At 51.2% G+C, this 16,414-nt stretch overlaps 1 protein-coding gene across 5 annotated transcripts in view; it reads right to left on the bottom strand.

The window, feature by feature from the left end:
• Positions 1–2,167: 2,167 nt before the first annotated feature.
• The window catches only part of DIS3L2 (DIS3 like 3'-5' exoribonuclease 2), a 213,082-nt gene continuing 198,835 nt past the window's right edge, over positions 2,168–16,414 (bottom strand). For all 5 annotated transcript variants that reach the window (XM_083441955.1, XM_083441959.1, XM_083441956.1 and 2 more), the window contains 5 exons: positions 11,210–11,357; positions 10,639–10,769; positions 10,353–10,457; positions 6,244–6,345; positions 2,168–2,672 (listed from right to left, as the gene is read on the bottom strand). In XM_083441955.1, the coding sequence (XP_083298081.1) occupies positions 2,574–2,672; positions 6,244–6,345; positions 10,353–10,457; positions 10,639–10,769; positions 11,210–11,357 (585 nt within the window). In that variant the 3' untranslated portion in view covers positions 2,168–2,573. The remainder of the gene's footprint in view (positions 2,673–6,243; positions 6,346–10,352; positions 10,458–10,638; positions 10,770–11,209; positions 11,358–16,414) is intronic.

Genomic DNA, 16,414 nt, shown 5'->3' with positions numbered 1-16,414 from the left:
GTTGAGTGCCAGGGGTATGGCTGGAGCTGCACCACTTATTTCATAACAGGAACAACGTCGTCATCTCCTGGGGTGCTATTTTCTGGCTGAATTAAGTTTTTCTTAGAGAGGAGCTAAGCAGGGGAAGGGGAAGACGGCATCAGCATGCAAGGTGGAGGGTTGAACTGCCGCTTTCACCCCCGAAAAGCTCTGAAGTCCCATTATTATGGGCAACCAGGAGAACGTTACAAAATAGGGAGCGAGCTTTTGAGTCCAGCAGAACTCTTCATTTGGCTGAATGTTACGCCACTAAAACGGAGGGAGGGGGAATTGAGAAGGGGGCAAACTGGCTTGGTTTTGAAACCATAATGCTTCTCCTGGCAAGTGGAGACGTGACTGTAGAAGGAGGACTGAGCACCAGCTATTGCACAGGGAGTCCAATCCAGCTTGCACTGGGCATCCCCAGACCCTGCACAAAGCAGGATTTAACTCAGCTGACGCACAGGGAGCTAAATTCTGCTTCTCTGCAGTTTCACACAGACACACACCCCAGCTCCATCCTTATTTCAGCCATGGTGATATCGGTATACCACAATGTTTAGCTGGTGATATATCACACTGTTGAAAACCAGGTGTCACCCAGCCCTAGCTGTGACCTGTCCCAGTCAGGCTATGCCCAGAAGGATCAAAATACAGATGACATAATTAATACAGATAAAATAAATGAGTTTAACCAAGGGTAAGAAAAATGTTGCAATATTTTCAGGATATTTGAGGTGGGGAAGTGTGTCCTGATTATACCCTTATCTCTGCAGCAAGCATGAAGCACATTCCTTGGAGTAAGAACTACACCCCCGCCTTTCCTCTCACACAAAATTGGTGTGGTTTTCGCTTGCCTCCGACTGCAAACAGTTTTCGCTGCTTTTTTTTTAATGCATTCAGTGATGGTGGCCCCTTGGCTGACTGCACGCCCCCCCCCCCAATCCCATTGGCATTTAGCTTCTTCTCGGGGTCATGGGTTCGAGCTCCACGTAGGGCAAAACGATTCCTGCATTGCAGGGGCTGGACTAGATGACCCTCGTGGTCCCTTCCAGGTCTGCAGTTCTATGGGTTTGTGATCCCAGAAGGTTCTCCTCTTACAATGTGTTCTACTTTCTTTTTTTAAAAAAAAATAATTAGGAGTTTCAAAATAACAATTTATCAAAAATACATCATCCTCATCCCCCCCATTGTTCCCTCCCCACTCCCCCAAAAGAGATTTCTTGATGTTAGCCATATCCCTAAATACTCGACCTTTTTATGGACTTCTATAATATGGTTGACGGTTCGAATCCCCACTACTGGGTGAGCTCCCGTCATTCGGTCCCAGCGCCTGCCAACCTAGCAGTTCGAAAGCACCCTTAAGTGCAAGTAGATAAATAGGTACCGCTTTATAGTGGGAAGGTAAACGGCGTTTCCGTGTGCTGCTCTGGTGCCAGTTCGCCGGAGCAGCTTCGTCACACTAGCCACGTGACCCAGAAGTGTCTCCGGACAGCGCTGGCCCCCGGCCTCTTAAGTGAGATGAGCGCACAACCCTAGAGTCTGTCAAGACTGACCCGTATGGGCAGGGGTACCTTTACCTATCTCAATATTTTGCTCTAAATCCTTTTTTTCTTCTTCCTTCAAGTTTTTGACTAATAGTTGGGTTTTATTCCTATTTAATTTAAATCCTGCCACTTCCCCAAATTTCTGAATCTTTTCTACTACTTTGGGGACAATGAGTTCTACTTTCATCCAAATGTAAGAACTTGTTTTCTCCATTTGCTGATTTCCCCACCTGCTAGCAGGTTTTCTTCTCTGGGCGGCAGTGGTGGTAGGGAGAGCTCCCGCCCTCTTCCAAAATTCCCAGTCTTCTTTTAGTCCCCCTTCCACACTCACCAGCCCTGATTCAGCTGGCTAAAACACACACAACCAGATTTATTGTTTGTCCCCGTCGTTTCTCTCCCAGGCGACGGTGCTGTTTTTGCAGAGGATGGAGATGAGTGTGTGGAATTGAAAGAGGAAGATAACAGCACCGTTGTTGCTTCACAACCATTTCGGAACTTCCTCTCGTGTTGAAATGTCAAATGAGAAAATGCCAAGGAAATCAGGACGACGGAAACCTGCACAAACATACACGCACACACACACACACACACACACACACGGGTGTTGTTGGCCAAGGTGTTTTTTTTTATTATGCCTGCATGGCCACAGCCACAAACACAGAAGCAAGGAATGCCTTAAGGCACAGGAATCCCATCACGGGCTGCTCTCAGCTCCTCTGTGTCCTTTGCAAGGGGCTTGTTTAAGAAAAGGAGGGTCTAAAAAGCCAGGAGCCAAGGAGGATTCAGGTCCCTGCAGCAGCTGGAGATGCCTGGAGGGCTGCCGTCCCCGCTGCTGCTGGCCTGAGTTAAAATCCAGACATAAAACAAAACCCGTTCGCAAAAATTGATAAGGAGAGGCCCACAGCCCAACTTTCCCCAGGAGAGAGAGTCACTGTAGGATGAGGCCCTTTGGGATGTTGCTTTGGCAGTGTCAGCTGGGCACAATCCATCTCCGGACGTGGGAGCCGGTCACTCCTCGCCGCCAGGCCTCTTCAGCACCGCACTGTACTTCAAGGGGACGTTGTCGGACCTCAGGACGACCTCCACCAAGGTGAAAACAGTAATGACCTTGAGTGACAAGGAAGAAGAAGGGCAGCAGGTTAGCTGGCTGGCAAGTGATAGATTCGAAAAGGCTGAGATGTCCCTGAAAGCCACCCCTTCTGGTCTAGGAAAGCAGGAAGTTCACAGAAGGTGATCTGAAGGTAAAAGGTAAAGGTAAAGGGTCCAGTCGTGGCAGAGTCTGGGGTTGCGGTGCTCATCTCGCTTTATTGGCCGAGAGAGCCGGTGTACAGCTTCCAGGTCATGTGGCCAGCATGACTAAGCCGCTTCTGGCGAACCAGAGCAGTGCATGGAAACGCCGTTTACCTTCCCGCCGGAGCGGTACCTATTTATCTACTTGCACTCTGACGTGCTTTGGAACTGCTAGGTTGGCAGGAGCAGGGACCGAGCAACAGGAGCTCACCCCGTCGCGGGGATTCGAATTACCGACCTTCTGATCAGCAAGTCCTAGGCTCTGTGGTTTAACCCACAGCGCCACCCGTGTCCCTGATCTGAAGGTATTTGGTAACTAAACAGAACCTCTCTACACAGAGCCAGTCTATCTTAGAATACCTGACAAGCACTACCCAGGCAGGAACGTGCAAAAAGGCCGGTGCCAAAGTGCTAAGCCCCATTTAGCTTTGTGTGGATGGCAAAGGTCAATGAGGGGCGCAGGGTTATAACTCCGTCAGTATGTATAAGGCAGCTTCGTATGGCCCTATGGATTCTTCAGGGAAGGACCACAGCTCAGTGCATGCAGAAGTTCTCGGGGGGGGGGCAGGGTCTTCCTTTCTCTGGAGCTGATGACACTGGGGGCCGCGTGAAATGCAGCTGTGGGCCACAGGCAGCATGTGAGCTGAAGGTCCCAGGAATTTTCTCTTCCGGCAAGAGACAGTCCTCTTGCTCCACCCTTTGGTTCTGCCTTACTTTGCAGAAGCATCTCCTCAGAAGGATTAGGGAGCTCTCTGCTTGTGCATTAGTAGCCACCTTTCCCTTGCGCCCAGCGTCCCTCGTTCCCAGCCAGGTGGCAGGACCAGGGGCCCCTTGCCAAGGACTGCAAAACAATTAGCCAGGGCGCTGCAAGGAGGGCTGCCAACTTGCGCTTGGCACCAGAGCAGAGCTTAATCAAACCCAACAAATGCCTCCCTGCGGCTGAGTTACTGATTTAATGGATGCGAGGGACACGCACAAGAGAGAGGGAGAGAGATCGAGAGAGTTTCTATTAAAGCATCTGACATTATGTCGCAGGAAATCTGTTTTAGGAGCAGGGGGTGGCATGCAAGGGTTCTTGGATCTGAGCACTGCCGCGGGAACTGGGGGCAGAGCAGGATGCATGCTAGGACAGCATTGTGGGAAGGGTGTGGATCGTGGCCTCCCCAGGAGGAGAGGTGAGACAAGAACAACAAGAGCAACAGCCTGGAAGGGGAAGGAGCAAACAGCGTGTCAATTAAGTTTTTGGAAGAGGGCTTAACCAGGAAGGCATTGCAAAGAAGTCAGACAATACAAGTGATGCGAATGAGCCTAAATTCCATCATTTTTATTAATTAATTTACACACTGTCCTCTCTCTGAAGATCACAGGGCGGTTTGCAACATAAACAGCCCTGATCACAGAAAGCTGCCTTCTGCAAAGCTGGACCATTGGTCCATCTGGCTCAGTGCTGTCTACACTGACTGGCAGCAGCTCCACAGGTTTCAGAGAGGAGTCTTCTCCCAGGCCTACCTGAGATGCCGCCAGGGATTGAACCAGGTACCGTCTGCAGGTAAAGCAGATGGGCTACTACAGCCCTTACCTGTTCAGTCCATAATGCCAGAGGAGCAAAGGGGGCACCCCACAAATTGGCAGGCTGGGAGGTAATGTGGATGGGCTTGAATGGAAGGGACAGTATTGGCGTACTTGGTTCCAATTACCCACTGAAACCTTTTTAGTATCATTAAGATAGTGAATCTTGGTTAGACAGCAGACTTGCAATCACACACACACACAGAGAGAGAGAGAGAGAGAGCTTGTAGGTAAGAGAATAAAAGTGAAGCATGTTATTATAGGAAAGACATACAGCGGTACCTCGGGTTAAGTACTTAATTCGTTCCGGAGGTCCATACTTAACCTGAAACTGTTCTTAACCTGAGCACCACTTTAGCTAATGGGGCCTCCTGCTGCTGGCGTGCCGCCGAGCCCGATTTCTGTTCTCATCCGGAAGCAAAGTTCTTAACCTGAAGCACTATTTCTGGGTTAGCGGAGTCTGTAACCTGAAGCGTATGTAACCTGAAGCGTATGTAACCCGAGGCACCCCTGTACAGTCAAACCTTGGTTGTTGAATGTAATTCATCCCGGAAGCCTGTCTGGCTTCTGAAATGTTTGACAACCGAGGTGTGGCTTCCGATTGGCTGGAGGAGCTTCCAGCACTCAAGTGAAAGCCGCGTTGGAAGTTAGGCTTCTGAAAAATGTTCGTAAACCGGAACTTTTCCAGGTTTTTGGTGTTTGGGAGCCGAAACATTCCAAAACGGAGGTGTCTGGGAACCAAGGTTTGACTGTACCTGGACAGAAAAGTTCCTAGTTCTACCTGGTCTAAGCCGTCTGTAGCAGAACAAGGCAGCCACACCGGCTACTTGCTCTCTCAGAGGATAGCTGAAGCCTGACCTCTGATCTTTAGGATGGAGAGAGAAGAAGGAAGAAGAAGCTGTAAGCACGAGGCAACCTGAGAAGCACCAGTCTATTTTTTTTAAAAAAAAATTCTTTTTATTGAGTTTCTCTTAAGAAAGAAAAAAAAAGAAAAAGATCAAAAAGAAAAAGCAAAACTAATCAGCAGATTAATAAACAATATCCGTACATAACGCAGGAATGACATTCATTACCATTTTTGTCCTTTTCCTTAAAGCATTATATTTTTAAATATTTAAACCTTTTCCCTACACCTCCCTTGACCTCCTACCCTCCCGTTTTCGGTTTTCTTAATAAAAAGTTCTTTCTTTTCTGCAGCTATTACTTGTTACTGGTTTGCGCGTCGTAGGAGTTATATCAAACCTGCTATGGTTTTTAAGTCTCTGTAGTTACCTTCAATGTATACCATAAATTTTTTCCAATCATTAACAAACTTTGTATTTTTTTGGTTTCTAATTTTTTGTGTCATTTTTGCTGACTCAACATACTCATATAATTTTGCTTGCCAATCTCTGATCGTTGGGATATTTGGGCTCTTCCAATTTTGTGCAAAGAAGCACCAGTCTAAACACCGAAGAGGTCAGCTCAAGAGGTTAAAGTGCAGGGATAGTCTGGGAACCTGGAGGCCGCCAAGTCCGTTTGCCTTAACTCATGCAAGAGCCCTCTTCTGTGCAAGCTCAGCTGCACCCTAACGGACAACAGAGAGAGTGCGTGAGGGTGCAAGCAAGCGAGAGAGGCAGGAGGAGGGGCTGCAAGGGCAGTGGGAGGACACCTGCTTTGCATGTAGAAGGCCTCTGGTTCAATGCCCTGAGGGCACCCCTGGTTAAAAGGATCAGGAAGGCAGTAATAGGAAAGGCACGAGGCAACTTCCTGCGTTCACCCACAGCCATGCCCCACACTCCTGGGGAAGGGAAGGACTGAGGCGGGCAGGGGGCTTTACCTGTTGCACAGCATCCTGCTCCAAGCTCTCTGGCTCCCACATCAGAGTCAGCTGTGGCTTCTTGCCCAGCTTCTGGAACTGGAAGCCCACCAGCGGCAGGGCCTGCAAGAGGAAAGAAGAGGGCAGGTGCTCTTACGGAAACAGGCAGAACGGTGCGTGGCATTGGGTGCTGGTGCAGCCACTGTTATGACGGCCATTTACTGTGTTTACGTTATTCACGTTTATTAGATTTCTATCCTGTCCTTCCTCCCCAAGGGCAGGAAACACACAAACAGGGCAACCATCAAAACATGCCAGCCTAGGACCCTTGTACCTACCGGACTGCCTCTCCCGGTATGCCTCGCGGAAGACCTTAAGGTCCATAAACAGCAACACCCTCGAGGTCCTGGGCCCTAAGGAAGTTAGATTAGCCTCAACCAGAGTCAGGGCCTTTTCAACACTGGCCCCAGCCTGGTGGAACGCTCTGTCTCAAGAGACCAGGGCCCTGCAGGATCTGATTTCTTTCCACAGGGCCTGTAAGACAGAGTTGTTCCACCTGGCTTTTGGCTTGGAATCAACTTGATCCCCTCCCCCTCTTTTCTTTTCCCTTTCTTCTTCTGTTATGGAACTTCTATTTGGGGACTTCCCTGGCTTTTTTCTGGCCCACGTAGGACCACTCTGGATAGTTGGCTTTAGGGAAGATTTGACGTTTTCATCCGCAAAAATTTTTTGATTTGAGTTTCTACTGAAATGAGGCTGCATTTTAATGTTGTATTTTATTCTTGTTTTTAAGTTGTATTTTAATCAATTGTTTTTATACCTGGTGTTAGCTGCCCTGAGCCCGGTCTTGGCTGGGGAGGGCGGGGTATAAATAAAATTATTTATTATTATTATTTAAAGTGGGTGTTCTGGCTGTTGCATGATGGGACTTGTGGTCCTATTCTTTTGGAAGGCACGTGAATGGTGAAGGCTGGGCTATGCACATCCCTGGGCCAGGTGTATCTTCCTCAAGCGTTTTCCTGATTTCACCCACCGCCAACCACCCTGGTTCTGTGAGACAGCTCCTGCCATAGCTCAGCATACGTGCAGAACAACCAGAGAAAGGCTGGCTGCTGGTTTCAAAGGGATTGGAGCCAGGAGTAATTTACCCCGGGATTCAAGGGATTACCCCCCCCCCATTCACTCCATTTCTGATGTTCAGGCATGGCTGCTGATGCTGATGTTGCCAAAAGTGCAACACCCACACAGGAAAGGAAGGTGTCAGCAAGCTGGAAAACTGTGGGGGGGGGCACACGCCTCAAAATAGCCCAATGAGGACTGAGTGGGCTCAGTGGCCACAAAACACTGACTGATAGTTGGCGGAAACTGCCCCCCCCCACAAAAGCCCAGAAAACCGAACAAAACGGAGGAAATGTAATGGAGTATCCAGGAATAGGGAATGGTTGACTGACTGGGACACTGAAGGGGAGCCTTTTTGCACTGCAATAATCATAATCATAATTTATACCCCACCCACCTGGCTGGGTTTCCCCAGACACTCTGGGCGGCTTCCAACCGAATATTAAAAACAATACAGTGTCAGACATTAAAAACTTCCCTAAACAGGGCTGCCGTCAGATGTCTTTTAAAAATAAGATAGCTGCTTATTTACTTGACACCTGATGGGAGGGCGTTCCACAGGGCAGGCACCACCACCGAGAAGGCCCTCTGCCTGATTCCCTGTAATTTGGCTTCTCGCAGCGAGGGAACTGCCAGAAAGCCCTCGGCGCTGGATCTCAGTGTCCAGGCTGAATGATGGGGGTGGAGACGCTCCTTCAGGTATACTGGGCCAAGGCCGTTTAGGGCTTTCAAGGTCAGCACCAATGTTTTGAATTGTGCTCGGAAACGTACTGGGAGCCAATGCAGATCTCTCAGGACCGGTGTTATGCAACAATTTGCTGCGGGTGCCCCTTGCTTAAAATGTAATTAAAAGGGGATGACTGAAAGTCTGCATTGATCATATAGGCTGTCCCCAAGGTAAGCGACAGCTTATGAGACAAGAGAGTCTGCCTGTGTGCGTACAGATTCCATTTGCAATTAAAAAATAAATAAATCTTTTCTCTAAGTCCAGAGAGCTCTCTGTGCAAAGCACAGGAAACCCACAAACCCCAGGAGCCCCCCTCTCAGGGCCCCCCCATGTCACATAACCTTGTAGCTGGCAGAAGCTTCTACCTCTCTCAAGTGCCAGGGAACAGCGGACCGAGTGCCCGGTGCCCCTGAGCTCCCGTTTCCGAAGCTGAAATTAAAACCAAGGTCTCCCCGTTCCCTCGTTTGAAGAGGCAAAAGCCCTCGGCACACCGCCTCTCCTCGGTTTTATGGCTGCTGCGAAGGGATAACGACCCCCCCTGGAAGGGCCTGATGGAGGGGCAGATGGCGGGCGGAGGAGTCGGAGGCACCCCCTTGAGGCAGCTGCGCTGAGGACGGTTCATTATCGCCGAACGCCAAGGCACAAGAGCCCCCCAAAGAGCAATTAGGGAAGGCAAACGAGCCGGGATGGCGGCAAAGAGGACTTACAGGGGACGGGGACGGGAAGCTGCCTGGAGAAGACGGTTGCTGCGTCTCCAAGAACTGGAGAGCTCCAGGGTCCCCCCCAAAACCCCCCAGACCCAGCGCTTGCTAGGAATGGCAACCTAGCCCTGGCCGTGTTCGACTAAGAGGCATGCCTCTCTCCCAAGTGTGTCTTATACACCAGCCCTGCCTCACTCCCATTTCACAGATGGAGGAGTGGAGACTGAGGAAACAGGCCTCAAAGAGAGCCAAGGGGAGAAAAGCGCAGCCCTTGAACCACGATGGGGCAAGACGGACTGCAGAAGCAGTTAAAGGGGCCCCTACTCTTTTTTCTTTTTTGAAATCATTTTTATTTGATTTTACAAAGAACCCATCGTTCTACCTGGACACTGAGGTCCAGCACCGAGGGCCTTCTGGTGGTTCCCTCGCTGCGAGAAGCCAAGTTACAGGGAACCAGGCAGAGGGCCTTCTCGGTGGTGGCACCCACCCTGTGGAACGCCCTCCCACCAGATGTCAAAGAGAATAACAACTACCAGACTTTTAGAAGACATCTGAAGGCAGCCCTGTTTAGGGAAGCTTTTAATGTTTGATGCATAAATAAATTATTATTATTATTATTATTATTATTATTATTATTATTATTATTATTATTTTAAACAATACCAAATATATATCCATATAAAGAGATTTCTCTAAATCTCGAGACTTCCCCCCCCCATCCCCTCCACAGGTCCTATTGCCAACATTTTCTACTGCGTATTATTTCATAATCTCTATTGTATATCCATATTGTCCATAGTAACTGTAACATGACAAGTGAGCTTCACCCCCCCCCCCCTTAAGGCTATGGGACACCATCTGACAGGAACATCTCTTGCACAAGGCCCTTGGAAGAAGCTACTAGCAAAGATGGCATCAAAATGGGGAGGGGGGGTGGTTCTTAGTGCTAACAATTCAAAAACAATTATGTTCCTTGGCGTTCCAAATTCTGTAGCTGGGGGTGGGGGAACATCCTGAATTCTTCAACCTTTATGTGGGAAATGATACTTACTCAAATAACTTCTTATGTTATTTTATTTTATTATTACAGTCATACCTCGGGTTACAGTCACTTCAGGTTGCGTTTTTTCGGGTTGCAGACCGCCGAAACCCGGAAGTACCGGAACGGGTTACTTCTGGGTTTCGGCAGTCGCACACGCGTAGAAGCACTAAATTGCACTGCGCGTACGCAGACCTGGGTTGCGAGCATGCATCCCACACGGATCACGTTCGCAACCCGAGCAGCCACTGTACTATTATTATCATTATTACTACATAAAATTAATGCGCCACCTGACTGCGTTCTCCAGGGATCAAAGGGGTACCTGGGGCCTGCAAGGAGCTGCAGATGCTGCCGGCACAGGCCTGGCGGGGGATTTGCTTATTAGCTGCCTCTGTGCCCAAGGAGCCCAAAGATGTACGACGCAGGGAGATGATAAGCAATCAGGCAGCACAGCAGAGTTAAATCAAAAATCTATACCGAGTCAAGCCAATGTCATGATTGGATTCATGGGCGCCTGCGCGGCTGGGAGAGGGACACTTACGTTACAGTAGATCCGCTTCTGGACGCCAAACCTCAGAACCAGGACGTCGAAGGCTTCATTGAGGACGCCCATCACCATGGCCTCCGACTCCAGGGGGCCGCACTCCTGGGAGGGGAGACAGGGAGGGTGGGCTAAGCAGAGCGGACACAAGAGCCTCCTTCCCAGCGGACCCTGGGATATTGCCCAGCCACAACAGAGACGGGCTGTGCAAAAGACCCAAGGAAAACGGGAGGGAGAAGCCTATAGGGAAGCCCCCGCCACACCCCCAAGGGCTGCCCTGCCTCACCTTGACAAAGACGGCAAAGAAGAGATCGGCGCTGAGCTCCTGCACCCGCTTGGAAGCCATTTTCCTGTCGTTGCAGTGCTCAGCCTGCTTCTGGATATCGGCCTCCTCCATCCTTGGGGCAGGGCCATCGCCTGGAAAAGGGGGTGGCGGGTCGTCAGAAGAGGCAGAGGGAGCAGCAGCCAGCTCACCCCCTGGGGGGCTGCAGGGACTGGGCTGCATCTGCGGCCAAACCAGGAGGTGGGGGCCTGCGGCTTCAATCCCAACTTGCTTTTCCGTTAACACAAGGGCTTGCGATTTCTGCCAGACACCTCCCCGTAAGAACATAAGCAGAGCCCTGCAGGATCAGGCCAAAGACCCATTTAGTCCAGCATGCTGATCCCACAAGCAGCCCCCAAATAATTTTCCTGGCTGAGTTCTACAAGAGCAACCCTAAGATGCAATAAGTAGCACCACCCTGGGCAGGATGTCACCCTCGTTGGTGTGACCCAGCAGGGCGGGTCATGCAGTCGCCCAGCCCCTCTCCCTTCTCCCAGGGAGGGGGAACTAGGGGCATCTCCCCAGGGAAACCCACCCAGGGAAGCAGAGAGCAGTCGGTGCACCATGATGTCCGGGTAGCGGCGGATGGGCGACGTGAAGTGGGTGTAGAGGGGGACGTTGAGGGCGTAGTGGCGGAAGAGGGTCTCGTCCTCCAGGGTCCCGGCACAGAAATACACAGCCATCTGCAAGGAGAGAAAGGAGGCTGGTCAGAGCTCTTGCAAGGGGCGGGGGGGAGGTAGAACAAGGCCCAAAGAGGGGGCACGGTCACACAAGTGGCTCCCTACGGCAGAGCTTTGTGATCCACACGTGGTGATGGAAATGTCTCCATTCCTAATGTCAAGGAGCGAGCCGGCAGTAAATCACACCGTTCAAAGTTGGAGTTAACTCTTTATTAGCAAAAGCACAATCTCCGCAGACTTGGCTGGGTGTCAAGCCTAATGAGGACAGCAATACATCCCCATCGATCAAGTTGCCGAGACTGAAAAAGTCGCCTCGCCACAGCCCTCACCTCTAGGGCTTTTTTCCAAGCAACTGGAGACTGCGCCCGCACGAAGCCTGCCTCTGCCCTGCCCTTTTCATGCCTCTTCTGGTTCTGGGAGGCCAGTGGGGAGGAGAGCTTGTTGCAGCAGGAGGGGGAGACACCCAAGACTCTTCTCCAGCTGGACTCATCTCTGCCTCTTGGCGTCACCCGTTCCCCTTGCCTGCTTCAGTTTCTCCTTCCGAGTCTGGACTTCTCTTTGCCACTGTCATCCCACCACCACTCCCGGGACTCTGAGCCTTCTTCACTTGGGGGTTCCCCACCTGGTGCCTCTTACCAGGAGTGCCAGCTTGGCCCTGTGACCGTGGGTGCCATGCAGCATGCATGGCCCTGGCACTGCAATTTGTGGGTGCCCGGTCCCTTCATGGGGAATTTTGTGGGTGCTCGGGCACCCAGGGAGTTGCCCCCCCCACCATTTCTCTGTGACCAACCAGTCTGTGACACCCAATAGATTATTGCAGCCCTTTCCCAACCTGGTGCTCTCCAGTGATTTCATTGGCTGGGGTTGATGGGAGCTGTGGTCCAAAATCATTGGACAGCGCCACATTGGAGAAGGCTGGATTAGTGCCTGGAACAGGATTCACCCCACCCCCCTCTGCCCCACCAGAAAAGGGCTTGAACACCCATCTCTTTTCTGACAGCTTTTCCTCCTCCGCTGTCTTGCCGTGCTGACAACTGATTGACAGCTGCCCATCAAGCATTTAATGAAGCAGAACAGCTACCGCCTCTTCCTTTCTCGACATGCCTGCCTTTGGAGAACGGACGCTCAAGGCAAGGAGGCGGCTGGATATTGTTCAGCACTTGCTAGCTGCCATTGCTGCACTCATGGTTAGAAAAGGGAAGGGGAAAAGGAAGCTGCACGTTGGGTTCTCATCCGTGGGATTAGCAGTGGAGACGTTAACTGAGTGCAACCTCCTCTGGCTGAGAGGCTGAGCTGGGGGCTCACTTCTTCATCAGCTTTGTCTTCCTTACAACCCTCCTGCAAGGTGGGCCCAGGTAGGATCATAAGGCTGTTAATGGCTGCTAGCCGTGATGGCTCTGCTCTGCTTCATGAACGCTGGAAGATTCAGGAGAGACAAAAGAGAATACGGTGGTACCTCGGGTTACGAACTTAATTCGTTCCAGAGGTCCGTTCTTAACCCAAAACCGTTCTTAACCTGAGGCATGCTTTCGCTAATGGGGCCTCCCGCTGCCGCTGCGCAATTTCCGTTCTCATCCTGGGGCAAAGTTCGCAACTTCCAGCTTAGCGGAGTTTGTAACCTGAAGTGTTTGTAACCTGAGGTACCAGGGTAATTCTTCACAAAGCACATCGTGAAACTGCAGAACTCACTGCCACAAGAGGCAACGATCACCACCAACTTAAAGGTAAAGGGACCCCTGACCATTAGGTCCAGTCGTGGCCGACTCTGGGGTTGAGGCGCTCATCTCGCTTTATTGGCCGAGGGAGCCGGCGTACAGCTTCTGGGTCATGTGGCCAGAATGACTAAGCCGCTTCTGGTGAACCAGAGCAGCGCACGGAAATGCCGTTTACCTTCCCGCAGGAGCGGTACCTAGTTATCTAATTGCACTTTGACATGCTTTCAAACTGCTAGGTTGGCAGGAGCAGGGACCGAGCAACAGGAGCTCACCCCGTCATGGGGATTTGAACTGCCAACCTTCTGATCAGCAAGTCCTAGGCTCTGTGGTTTAACCCACAGCGCCCTGACGTACCACGGTACTTCTTCACAAAACACATCATGAAACTGCGGAACTCGCTGCCACAAGAGGCAATGCTCACCACCAACCTAGATGACTTTAAAAAGAGGGCTAGACAGATTCGTGGAGCAGGAGACTCTTGAGGGGCACCAGCTACAATGGCTCTGCTCTGCTGCCACAGTTGGGAGGCACAGGAGGGGAGGGGGCTCTTGGGCTCGGATCCTGCTTCTGAGTTACTTACAGAAACAGTCTCCCTCCCTCAGGAAGTTGTGGACTCTCCTTCCTTGGAGGTTTTTAAGCAGAGGTTGGGTGGCCATCTGCCACCGATAATTCAGCAGAGATTTCTGCATTGCAGGGGGTTGGTTTAGAGGACCCTTCGAGTCTCTTCCAACTATGTGATTTGATGTTCTGGGTAGCCACTGTGAGAACAGGAAGCTGGACCAAATGGGTCATTGGCCTGTGGGGTTATTCTTGTGTTCTTAGCTCTGCCTCCATAAATTACAGAAGGGGTGGCTGAGAAAAGAAACCCCTGTTCTTTTCACCCCTCCTTCTGAAAGGGGTTCGGGGAGTGGAGAGTAATAATGCAAGAGTGATCTACCTGACGGAAGAGCTGTTTGAGTGACAGGGCTAACATATAAATGAAAAAAATAAATAAATGCAGCATCAGCAGCAAGTATTATTAGGATGAAGGAGACAGAACGTCAAAATGGGTCGCCTTTCTCCAGAGTTTTAGGCAGGCTCTGCTTCATCTCTCGCGTTGCCAAACTCAGGAGCGTGACCTCCTTTTGCAGCCAGATTTGTCCGAGGCAAAGGAGGCTGGAAAAAAGCAAAGCAGGAGGGACGGCTGGGCCTGTGAAGGGGCAGGGCAAGCCCAGGTGATGGATGGGGCAGGAGGACCAGGCAAACGGTTGAACAGATGGGCTTGCGCGTCACGGAAGGATTTCCGCTGGGGCTGCCACGGGCCTCGGAGCGAGGGAGTGGGAGCCAGGGGATCGGCCTTTTCCGGCACCCCAAATCCACCTCGGAGCGGTCCAAGGTCCCCTCGACCTCGTTTGCGGAGCACAGCTTCCCGTCGGCAGGGTTCCCGCGCAGCCACAGGCGCACAGGCGCACACCTGCCTCTCTCGCCGTCCGCAACGGGAGTCATCCTTCATCTCCCGATGCAATCACTCACGGAGACCGAGGGAAGGACTTGGCACGGTGCGCTTCCCCCTCCCGACGGCTTTCGATCTAAAGATCAGCCCCGTCATAAATCAAGGCCCACTCTGCACAGACCGCCTTCCTCTGTGGAAAGGCGCAATCTCAGCTGCCTAAACCGCAGGAGGTCAGGCTGCTTTGCTCTGGGGCTTTGGATAAACACGGCAAAACCCCTGCCAGGCTTGGACAGGAGGGAGCAGTTTCCAAAGGCTGATATTCCCATGAGGAAGTGGGGCACAGCCACACACCAGGAGCCGGGATCTAGACTGACCCCATTTCTGCTTCGGTTCCTGAGTTTCTCATGCTGGGCAGAGTCCCCATGTTGTTTTCCCCCCTACCCCACACCCACCTCCATTGGAGGGGAGACTGGCACCCACAAGGAAGGTGTCCTTGACTGAGACCCCAGTGAGCTGCTGCCGGTCAGTGCTGGCAATGCTGAGCTAGATCGACCAATTGTCTATCTCAGTGTAAGGCAGCTTCCTAGGCTGTGGCTGCCGCCACTCCTTGTGGCAGTGAGTTCCGTAAGCTAATCAGTAGAAAAACAGCCCATTTAGTCTCCACCCAGATTATTGTGGGAATTTAAGAGATTAACAAACTTATAGAGGTGCGCGCTTTCATGGGTTGTTGAAAAATGAATCCACACACGATCAGGCACTGTCTAAAGAAACTGGGGAGGCAGAAGGGAGAGGGAGAAGACTGGGAAGAGGAGGCACCGGAAGCTGAAGGGGCTGCGAGGCAACTGATTTCATGGAGCAAAACCCACCAGGGATGAGCTGCTGGGCTCACAGGCCCGACACTCAGCCAAATCTGTGCAGCAGCTAGACTGGTGACTGGGAGGCCTAGCACAGTTTAACCCATTCAGCCACTGAACGCAGCTGGTGGGAGAAGGGAAGGGGGATGACACAAGGCCTTGGTGTGGAAGATTGTGTGTGTGAATGTGTTTGTGTAAGAGAGCCCAGGAGGACCACACTTCTTGCACATTATTGTAGACCCAGTGAAGAAGAACAAACCTGGAGCTTCAGTAGCAGAAACCATAAAAGGGTCCAAGTTAGATTTCATTCTTTCAAAAGTTTATCAGTGATCTCAGCAGCTATCAATATTGATATCTATAGCTATATATCTGGACGGGATTCAACTAATGAGCGCCAGCAGCAGACACCCTGCACAGGGTCTTCCCCTCGTGTAACATAGCTTTCCTATGTGGGGCTACCTTTGAAGGTGACCTGGAAACTACAACTAATCCAGAATGCGGCAGCTAGACTGGTGACTGAGGGCGGCCACCGAGACCACATAACACCAGTCTTGAAAGATCTACACTGGCTCCCAGTAAGTTTAAGAGCACAATTCAAAGTGTTGGTGCTGACCTTTCAAGCCCTAAACGGCCTTAGCCCAGTATACCTGAAGGAGCATCTCCACCCCCATCTTTCAGCCCAGACACTGAGGTCCAGCTCTGAGGGCCTTCCGGCGGTTCCCTCATTGCGAGAAGCCAAGTTACAGGGAACCAGGCAGAGGGCCTTCTCGGTAGTTGCACCCGCCCTGTGGAACGCCCACCCACCAGATGTCAAAGAGAACAACAACTACCAGACTTTTAGAAGACATCTGAAGGCAGCCCTGTTTAGGGAAGCTTTTAATGTTTAATAGATTATTGTATTTTAATATCCTGTTGGAAGCCGCCCAGAGTGGCTGGGGAAACCTAGCCAGATGGGCAGGGTATAAATAATAATAGATGATGATGATGATGATGATTTCTGCTATAAAAAAGGAGTTAACTCCAACTCTGAACTGTGCGAGATTTACTTTTGCTCTGTGA

The sequence above is a fragment of the Podarcis tiliguerta genome (assembly GCF_965153285.1).
Source record: "Podarcis tiliguerta genome assembly, chromosome: 5".
Lineage (NCBI taxonomy): Eukaryota > Metazoa > Chordata > Lepidosauria > Squamata > Lacertidae > Podarcis > Podarcis tiliguerta.
Note: the sequence above shows the minus strand (reverse complement) of the source record. Positions and strands in the feature narration are given on the sequence as shown.